General features: G+C 52.1%; 3 protein-coding genes across 5 annotated transcripts in view; 1 reads left to right on the forward strand and 2 right to left on the reverse strand.

The window, feature by feature from the left end:
• Window positions 1-1,649, forward strand: part of RANBP9 (RAN binding protein 9) — a 41,171-nt gene extending 39,522 nt beyond the window's left edge. For both annotated transcript variants that reach the window (XM_084279802.1, XM_084279803.1), the window contains exon 14: window positions 667-1,649. In XM_084279802.1, coding sequence (XP_084135928.1) covers window positions 667-797 — 131 coding nt within the window. In that variant the 3' untranslated portion in view covers window positions 798-1,649. The remainder of the gene's footprint in view (window positions 1-666) is intronic.
• A 384-nt stretch (window positions 1,650-2,033) lies between these two features.
• Window positions 2,034-4,958, reverse strand: NOL7 (nucleolar protein 7; the record flags this gene model as incomplete). Its single annotated transcript, XM_084279805.1, is given in 9 exon segments — window positions 2,034-2,406; window positions 3,034-3,111; window positions 3,193-3,314; window positions 3,595-3,682; window positions 4,280-4,311; window positions 4,413-4,474; window positions 4,563-4,623; window positions 4,730-4,898; window positions 4,901-4,958. Coding segments are annotated over 9 exon segments (738 nt in total). The 3' UTR covers window positions 2,034-2,338.
• A 176-nt stretch (window positions 4,959-5,134) lies between these two features.
• Window positions 5,135-14,848, reverse strand: SIRT5 (sirtuin 5). Of its 2 annotated transcripts, none has more exons than XM_084260439.1 (9): window positions 14,776-14,848; window positions 14,093-14,227; window positions 12,476-12,609; window positions 10,570-10,795; window positions 8,981-9,068; window positions 7,990-8,043; window positions 7,034-7,157; window positions 6,068-6,183; window positions 5,135-5,353 (listed from the first exon to the last, which is right to left on the reverse strand). In XM_084260439.1, exons 2-9 carry the CDS (start codon window positions 14,208-14,210, stop codon window positions 5,278-5,280), a joined length of 936 nt encoding a protein of 311 aa, XP_084116565.1. In that variant the 5' UTR covers window positions 14,211-14,227; window positions 14,776-14,848; the 3' UTR covers window positions 5,135-5,277. The 2 variants fall into 2 exon arrangements, with proteins under 2 accessions (XP_084116565.1, XP_084116566.1); XM_084260440.1 differs by lacking the exon at window positions 14,776-14,848 and adding an exon at window positions 14,461-14,521.
• Window positions 14,849-16,194: the final 1,346 nt, after the last annotated feature.

Here is a 16,194-nt window from a genome sequence, read left to right on the forward strand (position 1 = left end):
AGAGAAGGGTTACGAAGATGATTAGGGGCCTGGAACATCTCCCGTATGAGGACAGGCTGAGTGAACTGGGACTGTTTAGTCTCGAGAAAAGAAGACTTAGGGGGGACCTAATTAATGTTTATAAATATCTTAGACATGGGATGCAGGGGGAATTGGCCAGCCACTTTTCAGTGGTCTGTGGGGACAGGACAAGGGGCAATGGCTGTAAACCGGAGCACAGGAAATTCCGCATCAACATGCGGAAGAACTTTTTCACAGTGAGGGTGACAGAGCCCTGGGACAGGCTGCCCAGGGAGGTGGTGGAGTCTCCTTCTCTGGAGATATTCAAGACCCGTCTGGATGCCTATCTCTGAGCTAGAGAGCTGCTTTGGCAGGGGGGTTGGACCTGATGATCTCTTGAGGTCCCTTCCAACCCCTACGATTCTGTGATTCTGTAACAGATGTCATCATCTGTTGTCCAGAGCAAAACTAGGTTTGTTCAGTAGCTGCACTAAGCAGGGAATTTGAAAATGCCCATTGTTGCTCCTGCTCAGTCTCTACTGTAAGAGCGAACTTTGGAATTAAACAGGAATTTTTAAGGGAATGTTGTAAGCTCACCTGAAACTTTTCAGTGTGTTGCTGTAAAATCCGGTGTTCTAACTGCAACTGTTGATCTTCCTCCTGCAGAGACTCACAACCTGCCAAAGCAACCACCACTTGCCCTAGCAATGGGACAGGCGTCACAGTGTCTGGGATTGATGGCTCGATCGGGAATTGGATCCTGCGCGTTCGCCACGGTGGAGGACTACCTACACTAGCTATGCATTTGAAGATCTGAAAGGTGTTGTGGCATATTCAACGAGGAAAGTAGACCAGCTCTGCCGACTGGAATTTGGAATTTTAATTATGTACTAAGGACAAGTCTGTTGCTTTATGTTGCTTCCTAGTTTACAGCATGATGCAAATGATTTCTAACTTAGTGTTAGGAGAAAATTTCCATCTTTAAACCTCTCGGACAACTAAGAGTTGAAAGTATCACTGATCATGTCAGACATCCAATTTGATGAGTACCAATCCTTCAAACGATTGTCCAAAGCAAACCAAAAATCCTGCTACCTTGTGGTGGGACGGACTAGCAGACACGGATGTATTAGCATGTGGGTGATGTAAACGTCGAGCAGGATGACTTGCCAACCTCCACCCCCATTGTTGTTACATAGTTCAATCAGTGTAATTTGCAAAATGCATAAACACCTGATGGTTTGGATATATAGTGTTGATGGGAAGAAATGATATTTTTTAATGTGTACTGTAAAACTTGAATTACTCAGGAGCTGAGTGAATATGTTTGTTGCTACTTACAATCCCAACCTGTTGATCTTAGTAGTTTTTTGTTTTAACATGGTCTTTCCAACTTTGTTTCCTTGTTTAACTACAGACAGCTTCTGTTGTGTAGACTCACCAGTTTAACTGTTGTATTATAACAGTATTACATGTCAACACAGTGTGGTTATGACCTATTTATATAAAAACCAAATATTTAGTCAATTTACAGTCTTAATTTAATCTTTGTACACCTTGCATTTTTAAAAGTGCTTAAATAGTACTATATTGCAATAAAATGTAGTGATATCATAATTAACCAGCCATTAAAAACTTACTTCTACGTACACGGTCGCGTGGCCTCGTATGCTGCGTTCTCTGGGCTCTCGAGGTCTGACCCACGAACGCAGCAGCAGCAGCGCGGTGACTCGCTGATGTCCCTTCCCTGCGCCAGGGCACCGCAGTGTCTGCACTGTCAGAAGCTGAAGGGTTACCGTAGTCTTGCCAAGTCAGCTGGCAGGGCAGTGATGGACACTTTACTCCTATTCCCAGAAAAGTGGGGAGGAAAGCCTGGAAAAGCATCTTCAGGCTGGATAAGAAGCACTCTGCTACTTTGTTGAGCGCCCTTTAGGATTCTGAGGTTAGGGAACAGCCTTTCTCCAGTGATGCAAGTAACTGGAAAAGCAGGAATAACCGACAGCTCTAAGAAATGCAGCATCCAGAACAGTAAGTACAACATCATTTGTCTTTATTCTCTGCAGAGACACTGCCTCATGGAGGCAGCTGTACAAGCCCAGGGTTAAAACCAGCTGTTGTGTGTCTGGGCAGGGCCCCAGCTGCCTTTCTGAGCCTCTCCAACCACTTGCAAAGGTGGGAAGAGAACAGGGAGGGCACCTGGGGAACAGCTTTCTGAAGGTTACTGCTTCCCAGGGCTAGAGCTGAGCGGTGTGGTGACGGTGAGAAAACATGGTCCTCAGGTTGAGACTAACTTCAGTAACAGTCCTTAATTGTGTCTTCTGATAAAGCTGCCTTCTGCTCAGTTCTTGATCTGTGTTGCAAGCCAACGCTGCTTAAACCTTGCTGCTTTTTGCTTTTTCTCTTGGCCTAAAAAAAAAAAAATACATCCACAAAAGAAGCTGTTACCATTTTCTGTTGATTATGCAGCATTTCAGAACAGAAGAACCAACTGGAAAGCTGACAAAGTTAATCTTGTATTTCACATACAACAGGTGTCATCTCCCAGCCAGGGGTACCAACTTCCTCCAGGAGCAGTGCTGGGGGTGCCTAAAAAGCAGGCTCTAACTCCCAGACATCAGCCTCTAGTGTTGGTGGTGAGGGGCAGTGTGTGGCTGCAGCTGGAGCATGTGTGACTTAAGATCACTTTTAATATGGAAAAACAGGCTCTAGAAGCTCTGGGATCTTGTCATTTTTACATGTATGTGGCATGACAGGGTGTTGTTTTGTTAGGCTGAAACAATGCTGAGTAACAGTTACTGCAGCAAGCGAACATGGTGCTAGGTCCTGATGTTGTTTAATGTACCAAAGCTGAAGCCATTTCTCCACCTTGTCTTATAACACACACACACAGGCTGCACAGTGCTGCTGCTCTCCCCTTACTCAGGTTCTCCAAGTTAGGAGGTCACAGCCCTCTGGCACCAGACAGCTTTATTTTAAAGTCATGTCCTTAAACCCCACATGCACAAAGTACCAACTTTGCCTTTTTATACTCACCCCAAGATTTGTCCACAAACTGAACTGCAGCTTTTTTAACGGGGTTTTTCTTATTTTCAAGGGAAAAAAACTCATTTGCTGAAAGGGAGATGGGATATTAATTACCAAGCTTGGCAGAGGGAGAGCTGGCTGCAGCCCCACCAAAGGAAAGCTGCTTACCCTGCACCCGGTTGGTGCCCGGTCCATAGAGCTGGGTGTTCAAGAAGTCTTTGGCGAGCTGCAGGTGGAGGGCGGGTAAACTCTGATCTTTCAAGCACACGGCTGTGTAGTTCCCTTTTGACCTAGGGAAACAGATTTACACCCCTGTAGCTGCAGAACCCAGAATGACAGACACACTACAGTCAGTGTGTTGCTGCTTGGGCACACCAGGGGCCCATGCTTGTTGCTGATGCCCAGCCAAGCTCTGCAGAAGTATGTAAAAAAAACCCACCCGGGCTGAGACCTGTCACCATGGGCCTTCACATGCCCCGAGTGGTTCCCTGGTGTCAAAACTAGTCCCACCACCAGCTATAGGGCAACTTTCCTCTGTCACAGCAGTGACAAAAGCTGCTCCCAGTGTACCTGGCAGCCTTTCGTGGATGGCTTTTCTTCACCTGCCTCTGGGCTTGGCCTTGCTTCTGCCGTGCAGCGCTGCCTCCTTGGACTTTACCTTAACAGAGAGCAGAGAAACATTCCCAAACCTTATCAAGCAAGAGCAGAGGGGAACAGGAGCAAAACAAGAATTAGGTTGGGGAAAAAAGGCCATGTTTTGGCCAGCTGGACTTGCTATTCTTCAGAAGCCCTGATGCAGAAAGCCTGGCGCTGGCAGGACAGGGAGAAACCTGTGCAGCAACACGGGGTTTTAAAAATGAGAAGGACAGAAAGGAGCCATGACACCAGCGGGCTCCACAGCGATGGCAGGTGCAGGTGAGAGAATTGTTTAAACACAACCAACACTTAACCCCACTTGTACTCATCTTCCTTTGGCAACCCTTGTTTCTTCTGTCATAACCCCCGCCCATTGCTCCCTTAACCCCCCCAGGCTCTTCTAACCGAAATCACCACACAACAAAGGACTTCTGTGAAGGCCTGGAGACTGGATAAAACACACCCGCTGCAGGCTCTGCAGCTGCCCTCAGGCAGACACCGTCCCCGGGCAACAGGCGCTCTGTCTGGCCCACTGAGCTCCGTAGCAGAGCATTGCCGGGTGCAGCTCCAGCACAGCCGGGAAACCCGGGTCTCACCGGCCTGAGCCCCCGTTACATACCTCGGTCAGCTGCCGCAGCCTCCCCGGCGGGTCTGTGGAGCATGGAAACAGCACCAGGTTACTCTCCCACGTCGCACTCCGCTCGTTCGCCCCCAGCCGCACCCCCTCCCCTTCCCCGTCCCCGTCCTCTCACCGTTCGGGCGGCGCGGCGGCCAGCTCCTTCAGCACGGCCTCGGGCAGCAGCAGCTTCCGTTTCTGCGGGGCACAGGGGAGTTAGCGGGGCGGGGCGGGCCGGGGGGTGGAGGGGGGTGCGCGGCGCGGGGCCGGAGGGGTGCTGCCGTACCTTCTGCTCCGTAAACAGCTCCTGCCGCCGCCGCCGCTTCTCCTTCAGCAGCTCCCGGTGCCTGCGGGGGAGGGGGGGGAGCAAAGGAAGGCACCGTCAGGCCGGGGAGCCGGGAGGTGCGGTGGGGGTAGCGGGGCGTCCCGGGGGATGCGAGGGGGTGTCCGTACCTCCGGGCCGCCTCCCCCACGAGCTTCCGTTCGGTCTCGGCCGCCTCCTTGGCCACGCCGAAGGACACCTCCTCCGGGGCCTCATCCTCCGAGGAGGGCGGGCTGAGGAGGGTGGCGGGCACCCCGCGCTTGCCCGCGGCCCTCGGCTTCTGCCGCCGCGCCATGGCCACGCACCGCCCGCCGGGCCCCTGCCCCGGATGCGCTTCCCGGCTTCCGCCGCCAGCCGCATGCGCGCCCCGCGCCCGGCACGGCCACCCCCTCCCCTCCGCCCCGCCCCGCCCCGCGGCGCGAGCACACCCCCTCCCGCCCAACGGCCCGTAACCGCCCCCCGGACGCGCGCGGACAGAGGACGCTGGGGCAGCCGCTGCTTGAGGTGGTGGCGGCGGCGGGGCCCGCGCTGCCCGCCCCGGGCCCCCGCCGCCCGTTTATTGCCGTGGGGAGCGGAGCGGGGGGGGGCAGCGCGGCGAGATCCGCCGCCTCCTCCCGGCCGCCCCTCGCCCAGCCCCGCTCCGGGCCGCGGCGCTTCCCCGCCGGCCGCTCCCAGGCGCTCAGGAGATGATCTCCGTCTCGTGTCGGGCCAGCGCCGGCGGCAGCGTGGTCCCGCAGGGGCCCGGGAAGTGGAACCTGGAAGGAAGCAGCCGGGTGAAGGACGGGGCAGCCCCCCTGTCAGCAGGACGGGGCCGGCCTTTTCTCAGCGGACCCCAGTAACAGGGCAAGAGGCAACGGGCGCCAACTTCGCTAGAGGAAGCTCCACCTAAAAACGGGCATGAACTTCTGTGCTGTGAGGGTGTCAGAGCGCTGGCACAGGCTGCCCAGAGAGCCTGCGGAGCCTCCGTCTCTGGAGACATGCAGAACGCGCCTGGGTGCTGTTCTGCGCAGCCTGCTCTGGCGGGGGGGGGCTGGACTGATGATCTCCAGAGATCTTCCAGCCCCTGTTGTTGTTCCGTGACCAGCGCACGCTGCTTGTTCTGACGGCGGTGCCCGAACGCGTGTGACACGCAGGTGAGGTAGCGAGCCCTGCTGCTGAGGAAGCTGGGGGCGGGGGGTTAGGCCCTCCTAGGACGTAGGCACAGGCCTCGCTTCACACTTGGAAAAATACAGCTGTGTACTCTCAAGTGTCAGTTAATTCAATTCCACCGAGAAAGAACAATCAGCGTTTCTTACTTATTAGAAGACAATGACATTTGGTAAGTGCCAGGGAAGAAACTAGACTACTGTTGTTAAATATTTCAAAGTATTTCAGCAGTTCGATACAAAAAAACCAACAGTGAAGATGGGGGGGGGGGGGGGGAGTGGGGGGGGCAGAAGCTTGCTAGTTTAAAACTGAAATCACTTTACCTGAATCTGTTTGTAGCAGGAGTGGCTTCCATGTTAAATTCTGCAACTGGCACTCCTCTGGCAGATACCTGAGGGGCAAACATAGCAGCAGGATACACCACGGAGGAGGTCCCGACCTGCAGGGAGGGACAAGGCAAAAAATCATGAGTATAGCAGGCCAGTAGGTTAAACAAAAATAAAACAACCCACAGTGTAACAACACTTCTCAGACACTAGATCTGCAAAGCCACTGAAGCACAGGAGATCCTTATGGGAATTAAATCAAATCAATATATTTAGTTCCACTACCTCTGTAGCTATTTAACACAGTACAGGGATCAGGAATTGTTGTGCTGATGGAGCACAAAGAAGCTCATTTGGGGACTGTAACTGCAGATGAACAAAAAAAAAACAACCCCAGGAATAGAACAGCAGACCTTGCTTTCAAGAAAAATACCCCAGAAGGCACCCCTTCTGTTACCTGAGGTTAGTTTCTGAACTGTGTGCAGTATTCTGAACAAATGTTTTGGACAGCAAGGTGAAATCTACTTAGCTCATGAACAACTTTGCAAAGCAGCAGGTGGGAACAGCTAGTTACATTCTTACAACATTTTTGGGGTTTTTTTTGTGGGTGGTGGTTGGTTTTTTTTTTTTTTTTTAAACAACATCAAAATCATCCTGGTTTTCACTGTTTGAGAAATTCCAGTGTTAGCTAACCCCAGCTCTGGAACCTCTGGCACCGGTACAGAGGAAATGCAGGTGCCAGCTGAGCAAGATGCACACCTGTTTAACTTGTGGGCAGGACATGCAGACTTTCAGCCTTCATGGGCTTTATGTTTCACACCTGACACTGGGGAGTCAGCCCGTCCCTCAGGGGCTTTTAGCTCCCTCGGGGAAGCGCAGGTCCACCTCCTTTACTCAGAAGGCACAACCTCTTCAGCTCGGCTTCCCTGCTGAGTGAGAGGCCGGGTAAGAAGCGATACTCACTACCAAGCAGAGGTCGCAGATCTGAAGCTCCTTCTCGACCTCTGTGAGAATGTCGGGATCCAGGGTTTCACCAAACCACACAACGTGAGGACGGAGGAGCCCGTTGCAGCCGTCCTCCTCACACCTGTTTAAAAGTCACAGAGGGACAGCGTTACGCTTCCGACGCCGGCATTTCAACCTGCAAAACGGCCAAGCAGTTTTCATTCTGGTCTGGCCATGTCTTCTCTGCCCCCACTTTTTCTCCCTTCTCCTTCCCAGCTCTCCCCACCCCTTCCTCGAGCATGTGCTGGACCAAAGGCAGCTGATGCCATGCTAGGCGTGTGCTGGATGTACATGTGTGCTGCCCAGTCACACAGATACTTCATCATGTCTTTCCTTCACTGAAATGTGCAAAACAAAAACGCAGCATGTGTTACAGACCTCTGCCTCCACCAGCTTTAACCAACTGGCCAACGAGTTTTTTAAGGAGAAAGGGAACTGAAAGAAGCATCACATTAGCCTCTTTTCCTCAGGCACCAGATGAAAAACACGGCAGCTTCTGGCATCTGCCGCTAGCTACAGCAAAGCTTCAGCCAGTACAAAAATGCACCGTGAGGTGTCTAATGCCTGCACGGGACTATGGGGTGGCTGTACGCCAGCACGGGATTCCAGGCTGACCAGCAGCAGGTAACTCCTGCTAGTGACAAGATGTTCCCTGTGTAGCACTTGGTGTCTTACTGCAATTACCACACAGGCACGCGATGCCTTTAGCATCCTGGTGAACTAGTACATGCTCCTATTGTCTGCTTTTCCCCTGTAATGCCAGCTTTAGATTCAGATTCAGTTCTCTGGGGCAGAGTCCCACATCTTTTTTCTCTTGTAGCAGGTTTCCGTGCCCTTCCAAAGCTATGTGAACAGTAACAGGAGGTACAAAGCAAGAAGAGGTAACAGCAAAACCCAAAGAGGCCCGTACGTACTGAGGAAGGTCTTCAACTGGAATTGTGGCGTCTTCTGTTTCAGGATCCGGAGCCCTGAAGTTACAACATGGAAACACATGTTCAGTTGTACAAAGTGCACATTACAGATTAATGAAAACTCAAGTGCTCTCTAAAGCACACGCTCTCCAGTCAAGCAATCTCTGCAACACCTTACAGTGATCCTAAAATACTGCACAGAGGGCAGGCAGGCATTTGCCCAGAACTGTCCAGAGCTCAGCACTTGTAATAAGCTGGTAAACTCTGTCCATGGCACAACAAATACTTAGCAGCAATCTGAAGTTCTGGTGAAATGCAAAGGGAAAAACCTATGAGCTTATGCCTGTCCTGCTCCTCTGCCCCCCCCCCCCCTTTTTTTTTTAATGGTGAGAGAAAGAGGATGACTAGAAAAAGGAGACCGAAGGATTCTTCTGCAACATTTTAAGTTGCAGGAATCCTGGGAATTGATGCTTCCCTCCTGACTGCTTCACACATCTGCATTTTGACACCTGAAACTACAAGACTCTTAGTGATGATTTGAAGGAAAAAAGCTGCTAGGTGCTCAAGAGATGCAGAAGAGGGAAATCCAAGTATCAGGTGATGACAGTCCAGTTTAAGGAGTCAGCATCCAATTTAGTAACAAAACCTGGAAGGCGAAGAGGTTGGGAGTAAACACCTGTTCCTAAAGAGTACAATTAGGTGGTGAAGGAGAGTTTCATCCACCTGGAATTCTTCCAAGTAAGACACAGGTGGTGTGGTGCTAACTTAGAGACTGACAGTTACTCATTCACAGGACTTGGGGACAGTATGGTGGGCTCTCACTTAAGTTACCAATCAGTACACTCGTGCTTCAGAACAGTCATGTCACGTTTCACTGAAGGAAAAGGGGGTGGCTGGCAGAGACTCCTGTGTGCTCCTAAAATCGCTCCTCTTCTCTCCAACAGCAGACAGACTAGAAAACCCAGGGTTGGAAGGCGGAGGGAGGTATTCTCACCCTTTCCCGGCCAAGGCGGGGCATATCGGACTCTTGTAATTCGCGGCCACGTTTCCGCAGTTGGTGCAGCGGGTTTTAAACAAGCTGCCTGCAACGCACAAGAGGGATGAGGTCAGGGTGGGGCGGGCGCCCCCGGCACACACCAAGCGCTGCCTCTACCCCAGGCAGCCTCGCTTTGCCTCACCGCGCTGCGCCTTGCGGGTGACGTACTGCGGGAAGGTAACAGCCCCGCGCAGAACGCCGGCAGCACGAGAACGAGGCTGTGTTTGCACAGCGAGTACGCAACGCTTGCGTTCCGCAACCCGGGGTGACCAGTGTCACGGCTCAGCACGCAGCGGGACGGCCAAACCAGACACAGCCCTTTTCAGCCAAATGGCCGCAGTGGCAGCGGCAACAGTCCCCCCCTAAGCTATGATTTGTTACCTTGTTCTACCTCAGCAGCCTCACAACGGTATTTCAGCGGAAAACTGTTATTTAAAATAGCACCCAGGGAGAGGATTTCTGCTTTTTCCCTTAAGTCAGAACAATTTCCTTTAAAAACATATGTCAGTTAGCACTGTTTTATGCAGAACTCCCCAACCCCAAGACTTCTGCAGCATTAGTAATGTAATGTAGTGCAATATAACCAAGAGTTTAAAATGATTTAGATTTTGTAAAGGCTCAAGACTAAAATTAAGCTCTACTCAAGGCTGGATGCACAACTGCTAAACGGTTGGTGCAGGTTTCCTGTGTCCAGATCACAAAGCAGCGGTGGGAAATCCCGCTGAAACCTTCTGTGATATTTAGAGTTAAGAGGCATCATGGTGCTGGAAGACTGGGATGGCACTTTGTCCCGGGAGACTTTCATTCTATGGTAGGGTCTGTGGAGTGAAGGCACCTCACAGGGCAGAGAGGGGCCTCTTCACCCTCCATTTTCTCCACCCCTGTAACATTTTTCACCAGATCCAAAAGCCCCACCGAGCCCTGCGTGCTGCACCTGTGTTGCGCTCCTCCAGACTTTGCTGGAGAGAGGGCAGGAGCGAGGGCTGCTGCTAACTACAGGGAAGAGAGAGGGAGCACAAAGGGTGTAGGAGGCAAAGGGAAGGGTCTCTAGCCTGTTTCCAGCCCTTCCTCCTCCTGTAGCCAAGGACCCCACAGGTTGGTCTTTGAAGGCCAGGACAGAGGGAAAGCAGCAGGAAGGCCAGGACAGAGGGAAAGCAGCAGGTAGCAGTGCGGAGAGCAGCAGGGCTGGTGAGGCCGCTCTCACCAATACTCTCCTCAGCAGCAGCAACACCCGTGTGGTACCACCACCGCCACGGAGCGCAAGTCCTTGGCGGATTATTTCCCCCTTTTCTAAACAAGATGGGACAAGTGGCAGGATTTGCATGCAAAACCAAGCAAGTGGGAGGGGAGAACCAGTTCTCCATTAAAAACCAGGTGAGAAATCAAAGGAGGCTATGAAGTACCTGAAGCAACTCCCAAGAGAGAACAGGGCGATGTTATGAATAACTTCATGTGAGTTATTTTCATTTTAAAGACAAATTCCTTTTCTCCCAGTGCTTCTGCTCTCTTCCCCCCCACGAGTCTGCCGGCCTGCAGCTGGTTCTTACCGTGAATCTCTAAGAGGTGCTTGGTGCCCGCCTTTCTGTGCAGCTCGTCAATGTTCTGAGTGATGACCACAACGCTCCTTCCTTGCTTGCTCAGCCGCTTCTCGCACTCCGCAATGGCGACGTGCGCGGGGTTGGGGTGCTTGCTCAGCATCACCTCCCGGCGGTAATGGTAGAACTCCCAGACGCGGGAAGGGTTCCGCGCGAAAGCCTCTGGCGTAGCCAGCTCCTGGAAGAGACGCAGCAATTCATTCTACCAACGGCAGGGAGAGGAAACCACTTCCCTGGGTGAAGCCTGCCGGCACACTGGCACTTACCCTGCTACCAGCACAACGAGATAACCACAAGCAGACTATTTATAACCAGATGCCGCTGAGAGGAATGTATTTCAACATCCCTTACGAGGATGACGAGCCAAAGTATCTTCTCAAACAAGGACATGGCTGGTATCGGTAGTGTGGTACATGGTTTTACGTAGTACACGTGGAATCTATTCTGTGCTGCCGCTGGGAGTTTAGTACAGCCCAAAGGAAGATGAGACGTTTCAGTGCATGCCATGCCTGGCATCCAGAGCTCTTCCACAGCAGCCATAAACCTCAGCACTGCATGGATGTGTTTCTCTTGCTAGGAATTTCTTTTTTGCCTTAAGTGTAACACAAGCCAAGTGACAGCCGTTATCAAAACCCAGGTCTAAGGTCTTATCTTTACGCGCCTGTAAAGTCTAAGCTAGGCTTTTCACACTTCACTGTGATTTTACCTTACCTTTTCTGCAACAAAGAGTATCTGAGCATAATGCTTCAGTGCCCAATTCTACTGGCACGAGAACGCTGAACGCGAACTCGCTGATGCGGAAGGACCAGGCCTCATACACACGCACGCTTTATCTGCATTCGCAGCCATGGAGAGAAAAAATTCCAACCATCTCTAAAACCTCACCTCTGTGTCCTCTTCTCAACTTCAAACAAGCCTTTCATGAGTGCTGTCATTAACAACCATAAAGCACCCGTGACCGCAGCATTTGGGGCAGCAGCTACTGCCAGTGTAACCATTACTTGAATCCTCTGCAGTGTCACACAGGATTGGACTCACAAGGTACCTATAACAGCTCGTGCATTTTGGTGCTCTTCCTTGCATCACTCCACCCCACAGGGTCTGCTTCCATCTCCTCTCCCACCCCAGTGGCTCCCAACGCTGGCAGGATCACACCCACAAGAGAGACAGAGCTACCTGAAGGGAGACAACTACCTGAAGGGAGGTTGTAGAGAGGTGGGCGATGGTCTCTTCAGCCAGGTGACAGGAGATAGGACAAGGGGGAATGGCATGAAGCTGTGCCAGGGCAGGGTCAGATTGGATATTAGAAAAATAATTTTTACTGAAAGAGTTGTCAGGGCCTGGAACAGGATGGTTGAGTCACCATCCTTGGATGTGTTCAAAATAAGGGTAGATGAGGTACTTAGGGATATGGTTTAGCTTAGGATGGAAATGGTTGCACTTGATTTTCAAAGGTCTCTTCCAACCTTGTGATTCTGTGATTCAGTGGTTTGTGGGAGAGTTAAAGACAGTGAGGAGAGCTGTCCCCCAACAAACAAACAAACAAACAAAAAATCCTACAACATTTTCAAAGAGTGTTAGGAGAAAACAAGAATAAAAGAAAACAACTATCACCTGCTCTGTCTTTTGTTGTTCTGGTAAAAGGTTCTTAAGAGTTTACAATGAGAAAGGCTCTGTGAGGCAGGAAAACAGTGAGAGGGCTCATCAAAAGATGAGCAGCTAAGCTGCAAGCCAGCAGGAAAACAGAGGTGGCAGAAAGACCCAGAGCTCTCTGCAAGAACATTGGTCTTCCCAAACAGCCAATAACCCAAACAACAGAGCAGAAACTTCTGCGCTGGCACGGGCCACCAGTACGTACCTGGGCTTGCCATTTTCTCCAGAAGCCTCCAGCCCCTCTGAAGGTGGGCACGCCGCTCTCCGCGCTAACGCCGGCGCCCGTGATAATGGCTATGTGCTTCGCCTTGGCAAACGCCTCTCGAAAATCCGCCATATCTGCAGGGGGGTGGGGTGGGGGGGAGACAAACAGCTGCTCGCTTGGGTGTTTGTATCAGAGGCCACGCGTACGGCGCCAGCACGCTCATCCAACCCAGAACTGGTTTCCACACGCACCTCCCACGGCTCTCACTTCACAACACTGATTTGTTTCTGTGCACTGGAATGCGAAGGTCAATGGTAACAACTGCTGCCACCACCCCCCAGAAAAAGTTTGCTTCCTAATTGTAAGGTATGATCCTGAGATGAAAACACGTTTACTTCGGAAGCGTCACCTTCAAGATTAAGGTAATTTGGGAAAACGCATTTGTGTCTGAGGCAATGAGCTGGCCGCCTCTGCCCCAAGAGCTCATCGCATGGTCAGCCTGGTATCCACCAGGACCCTGAGGGGCTGCAGAGCTGCACACGTGCACAGGGCTATTCCTTCCCTGGTGTAGGACTGGGCACTTCCACCTGCTGAATTTCATGAGGTTCCTGTCATCCTGGGTTCCCAGACTGTCGAGGCCTCTATGGATGGCAGCACCACCCGTTTTGTGTCATCTGCAGACCTGCTGAGGGTGTGCTCTGCCCTGCCATCCAAACTGTTAACAAAGATGTTAAACAATATTGGCTCCAGTATTACAGTGTGCCACCAGTGACTGGTCCCTGGCTGAACTCTGATCACAACCCTGATCTTCACAGTTTACTACAGTCATGGTTTTTCATTTTGGGTTTTTTTTGTGGTTTGGGTTTTTTTTTAAACCAGAAGCAAGCAAATTTTTATGAGGAAAAACAGTCACTGGAGAAGTCCCAACCTCCACAGCATGAGAGCTACAGGACTGGGCAGAGAACACCATGATCCTGATGATTTTGCTACCAAACCTCAGAAAGCCCTTGAGTGTGTAAAGATCAGGCCCAAAGTTCTCCTGGTCCAGTCTCCAGTCTCGGACAGCAGTCACACACTGATGCTCAAAGCAGCAAAACATGTGCACCTGAGCTACCCAACTGTCAGGGGGGTACCATTACTCCTGAGAAGTTCTGTGTGCAGCTTTCAATTAACAGCACGTGCTCAAATCAAAAAACAAACCCCCCAACCAAGCAAAGAGGACATTTACTACTACTAGACTGAACAAGGCTCCGGGAGTTACCCAATACCCTGCTCCCAGGGCATTATAAATTCTTAGATAAAGAAATGGAGAGTGACTTTTACTACCTGCTAGGATTACGGAAAGGAAACGCAATTAGTTAGCATACATTCATGTGCATGTATTGTAAGTGCTAAAAACCAGCCCACCACGCTGCCAGCGCCTGCACGAGTGTTTCTGGAACTAGCCACAGAAAATAAATTTCAGTAGCTGAGCCAACCCAAACTCAACACCTTCATACCCTTCTGAGTGTCTCGAGTTAAACTGCAGACGCTGCCCGCTACAGGAAACCACCTGGAGCTTCAAACCTTGCTCAGACACCTCTCCAGGGTACTAACGGAAGCAAAAGGATGTCTTACTTGAACTAGGACGAGCCATTTCCAAGCAAAACTTGTGTTTCTTTGAAGAAGACTGAAGTCCGCAGTACGCTCGGGAAACCAACCTTCTGGCGGTGGATTGCAGGAGACTCATCGGCATCACTCAGAAGTAGGTTACTTGGGAAGAGAGAAACGGAAGGCAAGCAGCCCGTGAGGGTTTCTCCGTAAAGACCCAGGAACAAATGTCATCCACGGCTTTCCCCTCCGTGCTGCACCCTGCACCTCACACCAGAGCAAACCCCCACCCCAAACTGGGATAACCGCTTTTGCTTCCCGTTAGGAATCACAGACACAACCGAGCCCGGTAAAACGCCTTCGCCGACTGACCAAGAGGCACCATCAGTGTTTACCTCAGGCGGTGCTGGGAAACGCTGCGGCCGCCTCAAGCGAGCGCGACTCCCGGGATCCGAGTGTCCCGGCTGGGCACGGCTGGCACCGGAACGGAGCTGCTGCACCAAGCCCGGCGGGCACCGAGCCTACGTGCGGCCGCCCACCTCCAGAAGGGCGAAGGGGGAACCGCGCCGGCAAAGCCCAGGCTCTGCCGCCTCCCCCACGGCGCGGCTCCCACCGCGCCGCCCCCCCCCCCGCCCCCCCGCTCCCCTAAAACACGGAGGTCCCAGGTTCGCGCCCCGCGCGGAGGGGTGGGAGGGGAGGCGGTTACTTACCTCAGCGGCGGGGGAGCGGCGGAGGCCGCAGTTTGTGCCCCTCCGCAGCCGAGGCGTGCGGCTCCGCACGTCCCGCCCCAGGCTTGCGACGGGGGCCGGCCTTCCCTCTGCTCCGCCCCGGCCTCGTCTGTCGGCGGTAGCGGCTCGTAGAGCTCCCGCCCCACGTCCGGGTGTCTGGAGTTCAGGCAGGAGGGGAGGGATGGATGGATAGATAGATAGATGCCGGGACCAGGCGCCGTGGGAGCGCAGCACCCTGCCCTGGCTCACGTAATGCCGGAACGACAACGTATTAATTACACCCGAGTAGGTCCGAAAAGGTGGATGGATGCTCTGCCAGTGCCAGCAGCCCGAGGGGCAGCCTCAGTCGCTGTTTACACGTTCACTTGGGACAGCCACAGCACCAAGAAAAACAAAAAGCCATGACAGCTTACTCAGAGGTTCCAGAGATTTTATGAGGAGAGCTGTTTCCAGCTTGTTTTCCCTCAGAAACAGCCTCTCCCTCTCCACCCTTCCCCAATAAATTTAAATCTCTCCCCTCCTTTTTGGTCAAGTTGTCACTTTATTATTTTTCCCCTTTGATTTCTGTGAATTATCACATCAACAGGTGATGCAAAAGAGGCCCTGTGTACCCAAACACGAGAAAGAGGGAAAGGTGATTCCCAGCACCTGCAAACCAGCCTTAGACCCATGCCTGAGGTAGTAGGGGGCACGCAAAGGGAGCAAGTAACACCAGGGTAGAGGCAGAGTACCCAGTGGGCGCTCCCAGGGCTTGCAGCCCACATTCCACTCATTACGCTGCTTCCTGGCACATGTTGTTACTTACATCACAGCAGCACGTAACATTCCGGCCTCCAGCTGCAGGGCTTTTGTGGGGGAGCCACGCCAATTCAGCACTGAAGCTTCTGCTTGCTGGACTGTGAGAGCTGCTCTCTGGGGGCTCTGGGTGAATCTCCGCAAAGGCAGAAAAACCACAAAAACCACAACCACATTCAGACCCCAAGGCAAAGGGCGTCGTGCTCTCACTCAGCACTCGCTATCCTGATGGTCAAGATCAGGCCTTCTGCTTGGACTGGAGAAAACAGAGAGGTGACAGGCTTGTTCTGGCCGTTCAGACAACTCAGGGACTGGCTCTGCCTTATGTTATTCAGCATTGTGACTGGGGCTGGGGGTTTTATTAAGCAACGTATTGTAGATGCTGGTTATGGCAATATTTAAAGAAAAAGTCAAGTTGCAGCTGGACTGAGACCACCCCATTATTCCACTAATTACAAAGTTCAGGACAGCAAACTTCCAGTCTAACAACGTCCTAGAGTTTGAGGCACACAGCAACTAAAATGCTTGCCTTTCCTCACTACCTCATCCCTCTCATTAGATACGGTCCTCCTAAACTTTAAACGAACCCAGGACAGGGTGTGTTAC

Source organism: Gallinula chloropus (assembly GCF_964237585.1).
Source record: "Gallinula chloropus genome assembly, chromosome: 2".
Classification (NCBI taxonomy): domain Eukaryota; kingdom Metazoa; phylum Chordata; class Aves; order Gruiformes; family Rallidae; genus Gallinula; species Gallinula chloropus.

Excerpts from the sequence above, each read along its gene's own strand:
- SIRT5 (XM_084260439.1), bottom strand. The coding sequence starts at position 14,210 with ATGCCGATGAGTCTCCTGCAATCCACCGCCAGAAGGTTGGTTTCCCGA. Across the intron at positions 12,610-14,092 it reads AATGGCTCGTCCTAGTTCAA|ATATGGCGGATTTTCGAGAG; the intron begins GTAAGACATCCT and ends ACCCCCCTGCAG. Across the intron at positions 7,158-7,989 it reads CCAGTTGAAGACCTTCCTCA|GTGTGAGGAGGACGGCTGCA; the intron begins GTACGTACGGGC and ends ACTTTTAAACAG.